The sequence below is a fragment of the Grammomys surdaster genome, unplaced genomic scaffold (assembly GCF_004785775.1).
Source record: "Grammomys surdaster isolate TR1022 unplaced genomic scaffold, NIH_TR_1.0 170, whole genome shotgun sequence".
NCBI classification, from domain to species: domain Eukaryota; kingdom Metazoa; phylum Chordata; class Mammalia; order Rodentia; family Muridae; genus Grammomys; species Grammomys surdaster.
In genome coordinates this window covers 9,882,565-9,901,947 of record NW_021604618.1, presented here as the reverse complement: position 1 = coordinate 9,901,947, position 19,383 = coordinate 9,882,565, and the positions used below count along the sequence as shown (strand labels likewise).

Below are 19,383 nucleotides of genomic sequence, written 5' to 3'. Positions count from 1 at the left end.
GTGTGCCTTAGAGTTGTCATTAGTTCTTGTGGACTGCAGCAATGGGATGATGGTGACTTGTGTCTTATGCTAACGCACATGTCACACCCCATACTTAGAGTATAGAGCATTGAATTCAAGTTGTGTATGAGTACATTTCACATCAGTTTGTTTTTGAAAAGGTCACCGAAAACTGCCAAGACTTTTTTTAAAAGAATGTTTTGTTTTGAAACAGTTTGCATTTGTGCATCCTATTGTTTAAAATGGTGAAGACAAAAATCATATTTGAGGATTCAGTCTGCATTACCGCACCACATTAGACACTACATACAGGGCTTGATGGGAAGCAGACAAGAAGAAGCTGGGTGGATGACTGTTCTAAAGTTCTGGATAATTGATGTCAGCACTATGAAATTGTGTCAACAGACAAAATTCAAGCTGGCAGCTACACTAATACTGGGGTCCTATGGCTGTGTAGTGAAGCCTGGTGACCAAGTTATAGAATATAGGTCTAAGACAAAGTGAATAACTGAGACAAACACAGATTTCCATCGTACCACCCAAACCCTTTGTTAACCATGAAGACTGGTTGAACCTCTAAATGAATATCTAACCATGCAACATGTCTCCTGGACACAGCATATGGAGCAGGTTTTCATGTAAAACACTAGAGTTTGGTGTCATGGGTCCATACTCTTGAAGGGTTTGACAAGCCAGAGGTAAACAGTGGATGTTAGAAAGCAACTTGCATGTATTTAAAAACTCCAATTTTTTAAAAAGATGTTTAACATCTGTTGGCAGAAATTGAATTTCCAAAATACATTTTCAAATAAATTAGAATATTTTGAAGCACCTTTAACTAGCATTTTAAGCAGTTTCCTTTTAATATACCACAAATTATACTCTATTTGCTCTTGACAACATTGTAGAAAACAAAGACTAGGTTTTTAAAACTGTCTCACCAATATGATGAGTGTCAGTCACTTAAAAAAAAAAGCCCAGTGTAGCATAAACACACACTGTATACAGCTCTTATTCAGAATTAGAATAATTGAATCAATGACAGTGATTTGCCAGGATGTCAAATCTCTCCATCATATCCTGTCACTACCAGTTTATTTTTTGTGATAAAATCAAAAAGACAACTATTTTGTCACCAGGACTTCATTAGCACTAAAAAAAAAAAAAAAAAAAAAAATCAGGCTGATTTTTTTTTTTTTTTTAGAATGTCTGGTTTATTTTTTTTAATCCTTTTTAATTCTAAAGACAAATTCTTCCCCATTTTCTTTTCAAAATAAAGTTTTAGAATTGATCTGTCAGTTAAAATTAAAGGGCTTTTATATTAAGGAAAGGTACTTTTAAGATTTAAAACAACCTCAAAAATTGATTTCCTCTATAGATAATAAGTCATGTTGGAGAGGTACCACAGAAGCCCTGCTGTCCTCTAATGGGTTGTGAATAAACTGAAGTGAATGCTTGATTGTTTTAATAACTAACCTTTCTCTTACCCTGTTGTGATTCATTTCACACAAACACACAACAGCACAATTCCTTGGCAGTTAACTCTGAAAAGGAAGTGTGAGGCCATCAGGTGTGTAAATTATTTTAAAATATCTAATGAGTCATTGTTTCTTGATTTCTATATCTACAAAATTGACAGTTGACTACGAGTAGATATGTGCTTTACAAATAGGTAAATTCCCTCGAAAATGAGTGAGCATATTTGAACCCTCAGTTTAAATAGAAATTAAGATTTTCAAAGTTAATAAAAAACACATTTTAAGTAAATAGAGTACCTGGGATTTCCAAAAATACTACATCTACTGCTTTGTTTTTCGGACTCAGTCAGCATATTTTAACAATAATAATAATAATAATAAATAATATAAAGAAGAGGAAGAGGAGGAGAAGGGGAAGAGGAAGAGGAAGAAGGAGGAGGAGGAGGAGGAGGAGGAGGAGGAAGAGAAGAAGAAGAAGAAGAAGGAAGAAGAAGAGAAGAACCAGCAGCTATTGGAAACAGATGTGTAGTGTATTTTATTTTATTTTGTTTTTTTCTGTTTTCCTCTGTTAAAAACACAGTCTCAAAATAAGTTTGCTCTCTATTTCCACAAAACAACTTCCTACATGAAAATATTGGTCTTCAAAATGCTAACACACATATATGTGCATATGCTTCTGATATGTTATGAAATATATCCTCTATTCATAGATTTTTTTTTTGAACCTAAGGAAAAACTGCAGTTGGGTCCTTTATTTCTTTTATACACTAGGCCATGAATTCATATGGAGTGGGCTCCAGCAGCTCGGGCTCTTTCCCATTAGTCCTCACAAAGTGTGCTTCTCTGGGTGGTGCAGGCTGGTGCTTCAGATGAACCCAGGTGCCCTTCTCTTTGGCTTCCTTTTTCTTCTGATCGTTCTCCTTCACCCGCTTCAGAAAGCTGTCTCTGCTCTTCGAGTGTTTAATGTGCTCAATCCGCACGTTGATCCTCTTGGCCAGAATCTTGCCCTTAACTTGCTTGTTTACAATGATGCCCACGGCATGCTGGGTGACATTGTAGACTCTTCCGGTTTTGCCGTGGTAACACTTATGGGGCATTCCTTTTTGAACAGTACCCATTCCCTTGATGTCTACAATATCACCCTTCTTATAGATTCGCATGTATGTAGCCAAAGGAACAACTCCATGTTTCCTAAAAGGCCTAGAGAACATATACCGAGTGCCTCTCCTTTTCCCCGTTGTGTTCGTCATTTTGGCGAGTTAACTGGAAGATGGCTGCCTAGGCCGCTATTCATAGTTTTTAACTTGTCTTGGTAGAAATACTTAGTAACACTGTCAGAGTAACTGAACTGTCTTTATTTCAGCATTCCAGTTGAAGCCTGAGGCCCTGTGAGGTATTCATTCCTCATGCCAGATCTGCCTTCCTTTCACGTGTGTGAAGATTTTGACTACTCTAGGTTAATCAGGTATATGGATCTGAGACCGTCTGAATTTTTTTAATAGCTACTGGATGAGATCACTTTTCTCAGCTTTTCACGTCTTTAGCACCATGCCCAGGATTTCTAGTACTAACACCAGCATGAGTGAAAATGCTTCTAAAGTAAAGACTACTCTACTGTTAATCCCATGTCTTCTAATTTTAATGACTGGGACATATACATATACCTACAGCAAGGGCATGTGGGAAACCCATTGCTTAAGCCCATCATTAATGTCACCTCTGAGATACCATGCTACTATGCCCAAAGATAGTCACCATCAACAGTGTCAGAATTAAGCAAAAGAGTTAGACTTTGATTTTGAAAAATGAGCAGCTTAGTCATCTGTGACCAACAAAAAATGTTACTAAAAAACAAAATAATGTGTATTTGACATCACTCAACCAAACATAGAGACAAAAAGATTAAAAAAAAAAGATTTTCTTTTTACAACATTAAGACCCAGAGCACAAAGAATAAAAAAGGATCAGTGGCGTCTGTGATGACAAACATTCACTGAACAAGGCTAAACGGTTAACACTCTAGATGTAGTGCTTGGAAGCCTATTCACGGTGTTTCATTTAAGGAGAAAGAGGAGATGATGTAAGTGATGTTGAGAAGCCAGTTGTTCACCAGATAAAAGTTGTTTCAAGGTTTGGAGGAGAGGAAATCCTCAGAATTTCATACAGCACACCACAAAATTTTCACCTAGAGCAGCCGTTCTCAACCTATAGGTCATGACCCCTTAGGGTCCAACAAGCCTTTTCACAGGGGTCACTCCTGCATATCAGGTGTTTACATTATAATTCATAATAGTAGTAAGATTGCAGTTATGAAGTATCAATGTGATAATTTTATGGTTGGGGTCACCCCAACCTGAGGAACTGTATTAAAGGGTCACAGCATTCAAAGGTTGACAAACCACTGCCCTAAAGTGATTCACCTTTAGTTCTGTTCACCCGATGTTCCCAAGTCAGTCAAACCTTTAGATAAAATGTAATCTGTGTGCACCAAGGATGTCATAAAATTTGGTCTTTATCCTGGAAAATGACCCTAAAACATCCCTGCAGATTTCCCATTGACAAATCTATAAATATACCTGTCAGTAAATAAATAAAAATGAACACTGTGAGTCAGAACTCCCAGACACTAGGATGACACAGTCTGGGATATAGACAGCTCATCTCTCTAGGGTGCATGTGGGAAGGAGGCAAGGCTACTTGCTGTTCTCATCTTGCTGGACCAGAGACTCCCACAGCTGAGCATCCGTCCTTCGGGATATACCAGGCTGTCCCACTGTACTCTGGCAGCCTTGACACTCTGAAGACTTGTATATGTGCCCGACTGCACACATCCATGCCCTCAGCTCCCATGTCACTCCCACGTCTTGCACCCAGAATGCCCTGTGCCTTTCTCTGTCTGTGTACTCTACTCAGCAGAGCCATGGGCCAGCACAGGCTGCCTCACACCAGCCCAAATCACAGCCAGTTGGAAACTGCTCTTTTTTTTTCGAGGAATAAGTAAGCCAACCAGCAAAGGCTACAACAGAGCTCTTCTCTGACAGTTCCCTCAACACTTATCCCTCAGGGAATGGAGGCTGCAAAATGTCAGGAGGTGGAAGTTTCTGCAAGGGCAATTGTACCAACAGAGGATACATGCCAGCAGGCAGTGTGGGCTGACGTGGACAAGGACTGCAAGTATATACACGCACACACACACACACACATACACACTCCAGTCCAGTTAAGATGGCATCTCCAGACATGAAGCATCTCTGCTAGAATAAAATAGATCTTGGTGATCTGTTTGTAAGTACCAAATAGATGTTGAACTGCAGGTTATGTTGAAATTCTCCAATCAGTTTATTTCTGATCATTTGCCTTTGGTGATTTACAAAAACAAAAAAATACCTCAAGAGTTCGAGTCAGTGGAAGTATGTTTTCCCCCAGGACAATTCTCCTTGTATAAATATTCTTAATCCAGGTGGCCAGGACCCCAGATTTTTTCACTCAAGCTCCCTGAAGAAAATATGTCATGTGACTTAAGTGTTGCACAGAACAGACAGGAAATAACAGGCAAGCTTGTTCTAACCAACAAAGGCTTACTTTTTTTCTATCCATTGCTTGGACTCAGGCACTCCTGCCCTGCATGCCGCCACTTTAAACATGATCAGATCTGTGCTTCTTTGCAAATAACAACTGACCAACAATGGGCCCTGCTTCATAGACTTGGGGATGTTTGGCTTAAGCTGCCAATGACTGAAGGCCTTTAACTCCCACTGGCCAGTCACAGTCTGCTTTGTTGTTGTCTGTTAATGTGTCTGTGCTCATTATTCCTTGACATGCAACATCCCCCTCCACCCTCCCACCATCCACCACAGCACAGAAAGCAAGATGCAAACGGGAACAGCTGGAGGGGTTCAATGGGAAACGATGTCTCTGATGCAAAGGGCAGGGAGACAGGACAGGGAGGAGGGTTATGTGAGAGCGGCAACAGCTTTCAGAGAATCTTGTGTAAAAACTCAACCTTTGAATATGACTGTAGTGGAATTATTGTGGGGATTGGCTGCCCAGGTTGAAAATGCCGGCTCTAATTCAAAACAATTCCTAGTGAATCCCTTGTTGCATTTTTTAATTACTTGTACACTTTGAGCCTTGAAATGAAATAAATAGATACATTTGAAATATTACCGTTTTCTGTACGTGTTGTGGGATGCAGATCTACACACAGCTGTGTTTTGTTTTAGGGTTTTTTTATGATACATTGCCAACTTCTGATATCTGTAAAAATTATTCCCTTGAGGACCATCAGGTTGTAAAATGGGATGAATAAAAGTAACCATTGATTTAGGATATTAACCTAATGTGGGAACAAAATTTGTAACACCACACTATAAGGTTAAAAAGAAAATAGTATAATAAAGAAAATACAAAGGCTTTGGCATGGTTTTTCTTTTTACAATCAACAATGGTTAATTTTGATATGTATTTGTGAACAACTGCAAAACACTTAGGTTTAAAACTCTTGCAAGCACTTTTAATTGATTAGGAATGAATTCTAGATGCACAAAATGATTGGACTGTGACCAGTAATACAGCTATATCTAAGAACAATTAACGTTTGCTGGCCAAGAAAGAAACAAATGATTGCATGAAAATGTGTATAAAACATCTATAGAGTATTCTTGTCAAATATAAATGAAATTAACTTTATTATAGAAATCATTCTGAGGATTTCTAGGGAAGACAGATACTTACATTTTGACATAAAACAAATTGGATTATATTGAAGACACACTCTACCTTTTAGCTATCGACTTCTCCTTGAATTCATATCTTACCCTTTTTTGCACATAAACTTCATCTGTTAACAACCTTTGGAAAACCAACAGGTATTTTTTACATATATCTAGTGTGTGTTGCTCCAGGTTTAATTATATGCAAAGGAATGATACAAACTTGGAACATCGGTCCATACACTATGAACTGATGGGGAGAAGTATTCGATATATCTTGATAAAACTCTTAAATCCATGGCAAATCTTGTCGAGCATGGTTTCCTTTAAACAGCCACATGAGCCAACACAGATCTGAGATCCAACAGCCTGTGTTGTTCTTTTCTTCATTATAACATACAAATGCCCATTTACAAATAATACACCGAAATGAATAAAAGTTTGGATACCAAAATGAAGGTTTGTTCCAACTGATCCCGTGCCTTCTGTATGCAAAGGTCCTTGTTTCTAGTCCATCCCCGGGCTGCAGTACAGGGCACAGTTGCAAAGTGAAGTGCTTCTTCTAACAGCCGTCTCTCTTTCTTTCCTGAATACCCAACTGCTGTGTCCACATAGTCATTGGCTGAGTGAACACAATCTCCTCTCTCCATCACACACTCTCTTCTCTCTCTTTCTCTCTCTTTACTGCAATCGAGGCCAGTACTGAGACATGTCAGGTTCACTTCCGGGAACTTGGACGGGAACTGACACTCCAGGTGAAATGAGTCCTATAAGTGAATACAAACAGAGCTGCATAGGTAGATTCTACAATAGAACACAGCACGAACACACAGACTTTCTAAAATTCCTAACTCCTCATAATACTTTTTTTACTTTATATTTAAAAAAAAAGAAAGATTAAAAGCTTTCAATCTTAGAAAGAAAAGCAGACCTTTTGAAACTAGAGGCTATGTTTATACATACCTCATGACACCCAATGTTTGGAAGTTTCTCAGTGCAACCATGTCTGGAAGACTCACATGCTACATCCTCAGAAGCCAAAATGGGGCTGGGAGGAAGAACCAGACCTAACTTCTACAATCCTTGACTAGCATCAAGAAGCTAGAAGATGTAAAAGTCTTCAAGTTCAGTGGACCCTCGCTGTCCAGATCTGACTAAGAGATCATCTGAAAACTTGATTTGGGTCCTTGTCTTCATACTCTGTTTCTGTGATCAGAGTCACCACCATAAATGATGACTCTTGTCTATATGCTGTCGACAGGCTAACTTAACTGAATTTCTGTCTGTTTTCTCTCAAGACAAGAGTAGTAAAATGTTCAACACAGTCCTTGTTGCAAGGTCAGAAGTTTCTTTTCAAGTCAAATTAAACACAGTGTGAAAGATCAGTGGGCCAAAGAGTCCCCATAGCTGCCTCTGCGCAGCTGCAGAAAGCTCACCTGTTGAAGTGGTCCCCGAGGTGCCCATGGGCTGACTGTTCATGTGTGTTTGCATGTGCGGAGGGGTGTAGGTATCATAACTCCGCCCATTCACTGAAGGGCTGGTGGGCAGCATGCAGGAGTACGAGGAGGTCTGACTGGGGACTGGGGGCTGCCAGGAGAAAGAAAAACCAGTGATTACTGGAACCACCAGACAACTGCATCCCAGGCTACCAATTCTCTAGGACCTGCCAGCAAGCTTGGTCATTGCTGATGCCTCTTTGGAATGTCCTAGAATTCACTGGCCACCACCAGAGCATACTGTGTACTGTTTCTGAATCACAGTAAATGCAAACAAACATCCAGTTTTGACGGTCTACGCTGTCTTTTACCTCTGCTAGAGTTACTATCATGAAAGATATTCTCCCTCTACAAACCTGAATCTATTGGAGAATGCTATGATTCCCAAATTCCATAGTTCAACAGAACAATAGGAGGACTCTCTGGAAAGTCTGATGTAGGTATAGGACCTTGGGATCAGTGCTAGACTTGGAGGATTGGAGGTTTTATTAAAAAAGAAAAAAAACCATAATGAAGTCAGATTGAAGAGGTTAGAAATCTCAGTGAATATAACTTAACCACAACCTGAGAATTATCTGTGATTTCTTAACTGAGCCACAACCCCCTGACTGAGTCTCATCAATAAAATTGTATTGCTATCTTCTAATGATTCAAAATGGAAATGTTGAGGAGATAAATGTCTCTCATAACTAAACAAAGAATATGCAGGGCCAGGGTAAAACTCCTCCATGGGGGCCCTCATGGTTACTTGAGGTCAAAAGACTCAGGAGGCAAATCAACAGAAGCAGAGGGTCAGCAATAGCTGTTCTGCTCTGCAAATTCTCGACATCCTCAAATCCTCATTCACAAAGACTGACACCCACCAAGGAAGCTCCAGAGGGAGATACTCATTCTTTGCAAGACATAGAGGATTTTGGTCAACAGAAGGAAGCCATTGACAGAGAGACTACACCTCCCCATTCCAAAACCTAAAAAGTAGTTTCCTCTGAACAATAAAATCACAGATTGTTTCTATTTTCTTTGTTCAATGAAGCCATTTACTTTTTTAACTGTATAGTCTGTGTAATTTTTAAAAGTCAACGTTTAAAATAAGTCAACCCGACATATTTCTTTATAAGTGGAAGCAAGCTTAACATAATCCCTCATCTATTTAATTATTGCTGGGTTTCTTTCCCATGTGCACATTACGTCATCCTCACAGAAACCTAGATGTTGCTATAATATATAAAAGTGCACAAGATATTCAATGGCCTCATTAAAGTCAGATGATGACTGCTCATGTCAAGTTCAAAAAGGCAAACAGGCCTAAAGGGCCCTGCCAGAACTTCAGCTTGCATTTGTTTCTAATTCCTACAATCACTTCCTCTAGGCAAACTGACTTCTGGGAAATTCCACAATAGTTGTAGCAATACCAACCACTGGGCTGTTGGTCCCTTCATTTACATCAGTTGCACTATGTCCAATGAAAACTAGATTCAATAGGAAAGAAGCGTGTGAATAAGTCCTCTAGAGTTGCTTATCTGGCTGCTTATCTATCTGGTTCCAATATTGGTCTGAAGATTGGGAGACTTTATTTTTCTGTAATTTGAATTCCAAAGCCGGCAAAAGATGTTCAGTGGAGACTAAGTCATCTGTAACCCCCAGAACTGTTTCCAGCAGGGCTTATGCTTCCAGTCTCGCAGTGGCAGGAGCCTTAGGAACGCTGATGTTCCTAAGACATCAGAATCCCCTCAGCAACAGTGGTCTAGCACATACCAGGAGCCATGCACAACCTACATTAGACAATGCCAGCTTGGTCCAGGAGCTACCCCTAAGAACACAGGCCAGGGGATTAGAGTAAGAATGTCATCCAGCTCTCCAGATAGCAAGGATGACCACTGACCTGTCACATCGGCTACAGCAGACACACATTAAATTTCTAGCAAATATTTTCTGTTCCATTTTTTTTACTTTTAAATATAGAAAGAACTATTTTCCCCATTTTACTAAATACATTTCACTTTCTAAAGCGGAATCTCACTTTTCAGCCCCCCCCCCACTTTTGTTTCCTCCTCCTCACTAGTTTCTCACATGGATCAAAAATAATCCTCAGAATGTTCGTGCTGCTTCTGTATTTATTAATGCAAACACACTAATGTAAACACAACTTTTTACATACCAACACCTTATATCATGTCTGCATTATTTCTACTTTGTGATACAAACTTCACCGGTAGCCAAAACCCACCTCACTCCCACCCGGCATTCTCCAGCTAACATGATGATGAAAGGCACATTAACTTGACTGAACAGATCGAGTGTTTGTTTTTCAAGGGCATGAATCAATCAGTCAGTCAATCAATCAGCTAAAAGAGGTTGGATTGACTGTCTCAGAGTTGACTGGTCAAGCCAATCACTGTCACAAGAAGGATTCCCAAGGGAGTAAATGCAACGGATGGGGTCTGCAAGCCTGAACCCATCCCCTGCCCTGTGCAGCAGGTGGCCGTCCTCTCTTACTTGCATAGGCAGGTTGTTTGCCATGGTGAAGCTGGGCATGGGTGGCAGAGCACTGTACGTGTTGGTGAGGGCGGTGTCCGTTCGGCCCAACATGGAACCTGATGTGAAGGAGGAAACTGCAGAGGAAGAGAAAAGAGACAGAGAGAAGAGCAAGGTCATTACAGGCCAAGAGCAAGCCAAGGGCAGGCAGGGTTAAGAACCTTTCTTGGCAGTTGGCATTTCAAGTTACCAGGCGTGGTGGGCTGTGGGATTGGCTGGTAGACACTGGTACTGAAACTGCTGCTGATAGGAATGTGACTGGGGGTGTTGCTGGCCTGTCTTCTCTGGTTCCTCAGTTTTTCTTCTCTTCTCCATTTGGCCCTTCGGTTAGAAAACCATACCTGGAAATGCATGGAACAGGTTAGCCCTGTGCTTGTTACCACTGTGCCACAAGCCAAAACCCCTCCATTCCCACCCTTGCCCTAGGACAAGGGAGTTGTTGCAAACTGACCCTGTTCATAACAATGACAAGGATACAGGCAAGGCAAAATGTAAGTATCCCAGGGCATAAACCCAACATGGTCCCTAGGTACCTGTATTCTTGCTTCAGGTAGATCTATTTTGGCTGCTAGTCTTTCCCGGGCAAACACATCTGGATAATGGGTCCTCTCAAACTCTGGAAAAGTAAGTTGGTTATATATGTTATGCCAGAACACAAAACAGCCCAAACACTGGATTAAGCTAGCTTTTAACACCCCATTCCCGCCTCATCCAGCCCATGTCCTTTCAAACAGCTTGACAGTATACTGACTGCACTTGCAAAAACTTTCCCACCAGGAGCAGGTTAAGTTTTCTTTGGAATGACATTTAGTGTCTGTCCTTATCTGTGGCCTGAGACAGACAGATCATCATTTCCTTTGTATGTCGGAATTTTAATGTTCCAGTTTACCGGTGTGTGAAAAGAAGAAAGAAAGAAAACATGCATGCACACACACACCCTGAAAAGTTGGGTGGGGTGAGGGGGTGGCTTTTCATCCTTTATGCAAAAGGCCCTGGCTAAATTTAGCCCTTTGTGCTGTTGCTGTGGCATTTACTTTGATTTAAGGTTTCTCTACTTTGGAAATTTCCCAGTCACCTTTCTCCAGAGCCTCAATCTGCTCTTGGGTAAAAGATGTTCTATTTCTTTGCAGCTTCCGCTTCAGCTGAAGTCGCATCTGAGCCTCATCCGAGTCTTCCCCATTGGAACTGATGGAGTTAGTGTTCTCTCCCCCTCCTTCCTGTTGCTGGCAGCCATCTGCAACAAAAAGAATAGGACAATAAGAGAAATCAGAATGACATAGGGGCTCCTAATGGGTCGTACAGTTATAAACTCCAAGGACTGGGTAGTGTGCTTCTCCACAAAACCTTCCTAAGCTGATCAAGTGTTAGCCTTCCTTTAATGACACTGTTACCTGAGTCACATCACCCTGTTTTCATCTAGATAAGACCTAACAGTGCTCTCACACAGTACCATCTCTTTGAATGACAAAGCAAGCCAAGAAGTTTCCAGGCAAAATGATCTCTCCCTGCTGACTCTGACTCCTCATCCAGTTCCCTCGGAACGTATTTACCTATGGCTGTGTTGGGAAAATAGAGTGATGTGCACGATTTCAGCTGATCTATAATCAGTAATTCCTATCTAATCAATTAGATGTTGATAGGTTTGTAGAAAATGCTATTAAGAAACCAAACCAAGCTTGTAATCTTTTTAAAAAAATATTTATCTAGTTTTTATTTGAATTCTGCACAGTCAATTTCATTTTAAAGGTTGTGAATTTAGAAGTGCCTGCATTGTTCTGCAGTTTTATTCAACCATTGTGTGAGTGTGTTCCGCCTTGACACCTATTACGGGCACAGCTGTAATTATATCATCACCAAGAACAGGCTATAATTGCTGAAAATGGAATTTTATATTTAGATAAAAGGACTGTCCATTCTTTGTAATGTGTTGCACCAGAGAAAAGTAAGATTTCTTTTAAATTTTTTAACGTGTAATTTTAAAAGGGAGATGGCGGAGAGTTCACTAACTAGCTAAATATGCTAAGCTGCAGCTGAGTCCTTGGCATATCATTTAAGTGGTACATTTTTAATTAGGGCATTTCCACCACTTTTAATGTAATTTCTATCATTAAACAGGGAAAGTTTCATTGTTTTCCTTTGCGCTTGATGAAGAGCTGTGCACTTGGGCTAACTGGCTCTGCTGTGCACCTTGCGGGCAAGACAGTCGCCTGTGGGAAGGAAAGGACTCAGGCCTTGGCTGGGCTTCCCAGGGCACTGCAGGCTGTCTTGGGTCCTGAGGCCTGTGGCCCCCACGGGATACCAACAGGAACTGTTCCCTCCCGATCCTAGAAACTTGGCCAGTTTGGGGGGAGGGGGCGCCAGGCCTCTGTGGGAATCGACTTGGCCAGGAATATCATTTATAACCAGGAGACAATAGGCAGCGCCTTCAAAGCGTTCGGGGAATTGTGACAGGATCTAGTGGGATCTTTTCAGGAACTTTGAAATGTTTTAAAACCCCAACTTTCTCCCCCATTTAAACAGGCGGATTCATCGGCACTGGCCACCATATGGGCCCTTGGAGATCTATTGAGATGACCACCAACACTTGAATAGCGAGGGGCTGCTTTTCAGCACCACACAATGCCCCGCGAGTAAGGGAAACTATTAAACTCCTGGGGCAGGAGCGTTGGCAAACTTTCGTGGGCAGAATTTTGAGGCCACAATAAGCACGGACAACAAAAGGATTCTCTTGAGGCGTGCAGCGGGCCACATTGTGTTACAAGAAGCCCAGTCAACAGACTTTTCAGCGAAGTGTGTTAACCCCTCTGCTCTGCTATCATTAATCACTGTCCGGAGAGCGGGCGCCTCGGTGCTATTTAGGGCGCTTGGCTAGGGTTGGGGGGGGAGGTGGATGGGGGGCCAGGGCAGGGGGTAGAGGGAGGTAGGGAGGGTGGATGGGGACCAGAACTGGGACTGAGGGGAGGCAAAAGGAGAGAAGCTAAAGGGGAAGAATGGTGTGGGGGAGGGTCAGAGAGAGTTGGAGGGCTCCAAAGAAATGATGGTCAAAAAGGTATAAGAAGGGACAGAGAAGGGAAAAGAGACTGGAAAGTCGACCGAGTTGGGAGAAAACGACGGAAAGGAAGAGGAGGGAGCGTGTATTGGTAAACAAGCCGCAGGCATCTTGCCCTACATCAGATGAGTGGGGGAGGGGAGGGTCGCCTGCCGAAGGAGACGCGCTGAACTCATGTGTACAAGTGGCTGTACTAATTTGCTGCCCCAGATCTCTTGAGGACTCTTCAAAGTGGTCCCCCCACCCAAGGGGAAAAATGATGAGGGCCTGTTCCTTTTCCCTTTTATTGTCGGATTTGGTGAAGGAGGACACATTTTTGCTCCCCCTCCCCACTTTGGAACTACTAGAAAAGTCCATCAGTTATGACTTTTGGAAAACACAAACACAATCCGGTCTGGTCACTTATGCCTCTTCCCAAAAGAAAAGCCCCACCCCTGTCCCTTCTCTAGCACGTTAGATCTTGCCAATTAAACAAAGCTGAGGGTCTCCCTCTGAAGACGCCTGCAGATAGCGTTCTCTACTTTCATCTGCTTCTTGGACTTCCTCCTAATTTTAAAGCATAAGGGTTATATTCACAGTCCTCCAAGCTCAAACACTACTTGTACGTAAGCGTGTGCCGGGACATAAGCCTAGGGCTTGCACTACCTTGAGAAGCAATATTTAGGGAGAAAAATAAATCTATAGGAGCAGGGAAACGGTATTTAGATCCTGTTTTGTTTCTTCTTTTTAAAAGTGGAATCAGAATCAACAAGGAGAGAAAGCTACGGGATTCACCACCACCGCCTTCACCGCCGCTGCCTCTTAACCAGTCCAGAAAGCAGCAGTGAAAATGTGTTCATTACTTTAAAAGTAGCAAGTGTTTGCAGCCAGGTGACTGAGTGTTCACTTAGATAGAACTGGCTTTTTTTTTTTTTTTTTTTTGCTCCCTCCCACCACCCTACCTCCCTCCCCACCCCCAACCCCCGCCTTTGGTGGCTTTACCTTCCACCCTTAAATCTTTTAAGAAACTAAAAATAGAAGTTAGAGCTCTCTAATTCTCCACACGATAAACTTAAGTGGCAGACAATTAAGATATCTCCTTTAAAAGGCGTCCCCTCCTAGCGGCGCAAAGAAGGGACTTTCAATGGGCGCCGTGCACCTCCCAGGCTAATCCCAGCGGAGAGTGAAAGCGCCTCCCTTTATCCCAGCCCCAGGACCATCTGACGCAGGGGATAGGATTTGTTTCCTGGAAGAAGAAGAGGAGAGAGAGAGAAAGAGAGAGGGAGAGGCGGGGAAACAGAAAAGAAAAAAGAAAAAAAAAGACGCTGGGAAATAAAATCATTCCTTAGTTTCTTAGTGTCTTAATCAGTGAGGCGGAAAACAAGCAAGAAAAGATAGCAACGTGGTTGCGGAGCCTTTTCAGCTCCGGAGCGCGGATCAAAACATTGAAGCATCTGTTGAAAGGAGGCTGACTAAATCCTATAGAGGGCCTGGGTATTATGGGGGTTGGGGCGAGGGAAGGAGATGAGAAAAAGTGTCTTCGTGATCCCTAAAACCACCAAATCGCTGGAGAATTGGGGCTGGATAGAGTCGTCTCGGTATTGTCAGCCCACGTCGTCAGGATTTTATTCACCGCCGCGTGGCATAGATCAGATGGAAACCATATTTGTCTCCCTCAGAGACCTAACCTCTCCTTATGCTTCTGGAAATGGACTCTTTACAACCCCAAATCAGCCTCTTGGGCTGGAAAGGAGGCCAGGGAGGGTGGGAGACCCTCTTAGCACCAAAGGGCCAGAGGAATCCCCAGGAATTTAAGCCTGGAGAGCTGACACTCACTACAGAACCCAAGATCTCCACGCCCAAGATTCTCCCTTCGAGCCACGCTTCCTCCCCACGCTGGAGGCGGAGCAGAGAGCCTGCGGGGGGGGGGGTAGAATACACTTAAGTGGGGGTAAACAAGGTGGGTGGGTGGGACACTCAATAAGTGTATGACCCCGCATTCTCTAGTAACTAGCTACCTTAAGTTGAAAGTCCCTGAACTAGCGCCACCTCTCGCCCTCGTTGGTCACCACCAGGCCCTTTCCTTTTAGTCTCTAGTTCGCAGGCTCCCAGGGAGGAAAACCTGCCCTAAGCAGGCGACGCTTCCTCTAGCGGAAGTTATTGCCTTGGACTTTAGTCCTGGCACCACCCAGAAACAGGAAAGGGTTGTTCATTCCTTGGTCTCCAAGCAAACCTGAGCCCCAAACGCCAAGGAAGCGCAGGAATGGGGAGCTTTTGGGCTCAGCCCTCCTAGATCTGAGTTTCTAGGCCTATTGCCTACACCGAGACACCTTCGATCAAGTGGGCAGGGAAGGGTTTAGCAGAACTGCCGAGTGCTAGGGATGGAGAGTGGACGGTCATCAGTTGGAGTTCTAGCTTCTCTTGTGTGTGTCCTTTGGGAATGAATGAGGGAATCCGACAGTTTCAAACCTCAGGCCTTGCGTAGTTGGCTTTATCTTTTTCTAGCTGATCTTAATAGACACCGGAGATGCCTGAACCTGTGAGCACTCTGAGCTCCAACCCTCAAAGCTGCAGGTTCGAGATCACCTGAGCAGGGGCGGGGTGTCACACAAGGAAGTCCGGGCCTGCACATCAGAAGCCTGTACTGACCAAGAGCGGCAGCGGCGCTGGGAAACCAGAAAGGAGCACTTTTCTCCCTACCGTCCCAGTGTCCGTCCTATATTGTTTTCTGCTCTTAAAACTGACATGTCTAATTGGCAATTGGTGCCGAATCGTGTCCAGAGGTCTCTTGTGGAACATTTCTACAGCTGTCTCCTTCAACTAGACGCTTATTCATGTCGCCTTAATGAGAAACAAAACGTTCTCTAATGAGCAATTACAGAGCGACAGGATTGTTCCCATAACAAATTCTTGCGAGTGACAGAAGCATCCTTTGTACCAGATATTTCGCATACTGTTACCGATTTTCCCTTCTCTAACCCGGCTCTGTGGAGGCACCCTGCACATGGGGCCGATCCAAGAGCTCACGGATTCACAGCAGCCCCTTCGAAGTCCCTGCGCCGCCCCCGGCCCTACGCCCCCCAGGCTCTGTGGTACTCCCGGGAATGAGACGCCTCGTCCCATTATCCCGCATATTATCTCCTTGTCACGAAGACAACAAATACCGATTAATCTCCGAAGTAAACTGTTTCCTATTCTTGACCAAGTTACCTCAGTGTGAGTGGGAAGAAGAGAGAGCCAACCCACCCACTCTTCCTGCATCCTTCTCACAAATCCTGGGAAAGGAAAACATAGTTCCTATCTGTCCCCCCCCCCACACACACACACACCCGCCCCAGAGCTTCTTCTCTTAGCCTCAGCCCAGTACTCAGTTTCCCTACCCCACTTCTAACCAGTTGCCACCACCAAGAATAAGAACTGGAACCCACGGTTGCAGGGGGAGGGGCAAGTAAGTGGGTTAAAATGTTTGAGTTAAGGGATGGAACTGCCACTGGAAGTCTTCAAACTGGCTATGCACATGGAGGGGGTAGGGGGCCTGCCCTCTCCTACCACCTTACTCAAAGTCACATAATAGTCAATTACTTCAAAAGCAAATAATGCAATTACATTTACCTTACAGTTTCTCGATGTGTTAGACTTGCCTCGCTTGTACAGCAAGTGGCTCTACTGTGTTTTAATGTCAAATTTGAATAAGGCACCACTAGGTTCGACCTTTCACATGCACAACCTCCTAACCACTTCATACAACCTTTGACATACATAATCCTTACAGTCCCGAGTCAACAAGATGGTTTCACAAACACCAATTACAAAGTGTGAGTTGGGGTACCTAAGCCTTCCAGGATAGTACCCTCTTTAATCTCCTAGACACTGGGAGCCCAGAGGAGGAAAACACTTCAGGAAGGTGGCTGCTTGAGTTTTACCTTGCGTGGGTTGCCCTGGTACTGAAGTCCCGGGATACCAACCAGGGCGGGTGCCCCAGCTTCCGGTCTGCCCGTTCAACATCCTTAGTTTATCATACATGCCGTCTGCGCCCATCTGTTGCTTTTCGCTAGCCAGGTTGCGAAGAACTCTGTTTATTGATGACACCTGCAAATCAAACCAAATGGTAGTCTCTCTGAAAGACATAGTCACTCACCCCATCTTAGGGTCCCACCTCAGCTCTCCCAGGCTTTAAAGAATGACTCACTAAACATGAAAAAGCTCCCAGTTGTCCTGGGACACTCCTTGGATTTTTAGCTACATTGTGGGAAGAATCACAGCTATCATCTTGTTCCTGGAAATAAAGCTGGGTAAAAAGGAGGGAGCAGCCCTTCACCTCTGGAGATATCACTAATGACAGCTCACTGGGCTGCTTGGCTTTGATCAAAGACTCCATGATAAAAGATTTCAACTTAATTTAGAGATTTACTTTATCATACAGCAGAAATGGATGCATGTTGCCTGAAAGAAGCTTCAGGAAGGTGCTTTGAGAATAATTTAGAATCTGGTTTTAACTTTCATTTTCCTCTTTGATTCAAGTGTTTTTCCTAGTTCCTTTGCCCCCGGGCTTGTGTTATACAAATGAAGTGAACTACTCCCCACACTTGACTCCCATTTTCCAGATGGCCAAAATGTCAAAGCCCACCTCTCCATATCCCCAGGTACCCTGGAGGCCCGTGCACATCAGGGAGATTGGCAAGGCATTGGGAAAGAAACGAGCTGGAGGAGATAGAGACGGAGGTGGGGAGAGAGCAAGGAGCTTGGGGGCAAGGCAGACAAACGTTCACAATGAACTTACACTGGGTATGTTATCGTTGGTACAGACCCCCTCGGATAATAATCTGTCTCGGATTTCCCAAGCAAAGATGGACGGGCACTCCCGTTTATACTGGGCTATTTTGCTTACAACTTCTGGAGTCGCCACTCTTGGTTTACTACCTCCGATTGCCCTGGGTCTGATGGAGCCAGTCTCGTAATACCTGCCCAGAATTTTACTCACACATCCGTTGGACACCTGCATTGGGGAATTGGACAGAAAACCACATTATTAATAATTTCAAGACAAAAATAAAATTGTTTAAGTATGCATTAAACAATGACAAGCTTACGTTTTCATTGTCCAGCACCTGGACTTTTGCATCTGCATGGGTCTATAACACAAAAATATACCTTCAATGGTACGAGAACTTACTGTAGAGAGCTTTTTCTTTCTTAAAAATTACATTTGTAGCCCTAAAACTACAAATATGATGATACTTTTGAACACTTTGAATTATTTTTAAAGCTTTTTAAAAACTATTTTTCTAAACACTGTGTGAAGATGCATCAAAACGAAGTCAGGTTAATTTTTTGTGCTGACCTTGCTTAAAGTAGTATTGTATTGTAAAGAACAAAGGGAAAGTAAATGAATTTTTACGTTTTTCCCTTAAAATGTTGCCCAATTGAGCAAATGTGAATTAGGAGTAGATAGCATTTGCCTTTGAAAATCCGTATACATTCTTTACAAGCATGGTGGATGCAAACAAATTTCTAAAATCTGAGGTTAGCACGGGATGGGGAGAGGGGAATGAAATTATCCCAGTTTATATAACTCAGCTCATGGCAGTTTATACACTGTTACCATAATGAATGTCTTTACCAGATGAAAAGATAATGTTTAAAAATTCACTCACATTCTTTTTCTTACGCAGATGAATTATCTTATGTAACTGACTGAGGTTGAAAGAGACAGGGACCGTGGTGGAAGGAGAGGGGAAAGCTGGAAGGTAGGGAGGTTGGTGAGGATGGAGTTGGTGAGGGTGGGGTGGCCCATAATTAGCGTTTACAGTAAGAAATGAAGAGAGGACGCTTAGAGTGGAGGGCCACGGGACAAGGGACAGGTTGGGGTGGGTAAGGAGCGGCGAGTAGGGCAGCCACGGGGAGGATCACCTGCAGAATTCGGGAAATGTCGCACGGCCGGGCCCCGCTGTGAGCTAGCTCTACGATCTTCTGCCGGGTGGAGTCCGGCAGTGGCCGCCCGTTGACAAAGACACCACCAAGCTGATTCACTCCGCTGTGACCTGAGGAAAGGAGGAGGAGAAGAGAGCAGAAGAAGAAAGAGAAGAAGGAGAGGGAGAGGGAGAGGGAGAGGGAGAGGGAGAGGGAGAGGGAGA

General features: G+C 43.3%; 1 protein-coding gene across 11 annotated transcripts in view; it reads right to left on the bottom strand.

The window, feature by feature from the left end:
• Positions 1-4,797: 4,797 nt before the first annotated feature.
• The window catches only part of Pax6 (paired box 6), a 29,154-nt gene continuing 14,568 nt past the window's right edge, over positions 4,798-19,383 (bottom strand). For 4 of the 11 annotated variants that reach the window (XM_028766875.1, XM_028766874.1, XM_028766876.1 and 1 more), the window contains 10 exons: positions 19,160-19,290; positions 18,340-18,381; positions 18,030-18,245; positions 17,173-17,338; positions 11,297-11,455; positions 10,755-10,837; positions 10,412-10,562; positions 10,183-10,298; positions 7,627-7,777; positions 4,798-6,957 (listed from right to left, as the gene is read on the bottom strand). In XM_028766875.1, the coding sequence (XP_028622708.1) occupies positions 6,872-6,957; positions 7,627-7,777; positions 10,183-10,298; positions 10,412-10,562; positions 10,755-10,837; positions 11,297-11,455; positions 17,173-17,338; positions 18,030-18,245; positions 18,340-18,381; positions 19,160-19,290 (1,301 nt within the window). In that variant the 3' untranslated portion in view covers positions 4,798-6,871. The remainder of the gene's footprint in view (positions 6,958-7,626; positions 7,778-10,182; positions 10,299-10,411; positions 10,563-10,754; positions 10,838-11,296; positions 11,456-17,172; positions 17,339-18,029; positions 18,246-18,339; positions 18,382-19,159; positions 19,291-19,383) is intronic. The other 7 variants (XM_028766877.1, XM_028766878.1, XM_028766884.1 and 4 more) reach the window with 5 other exon arrangements.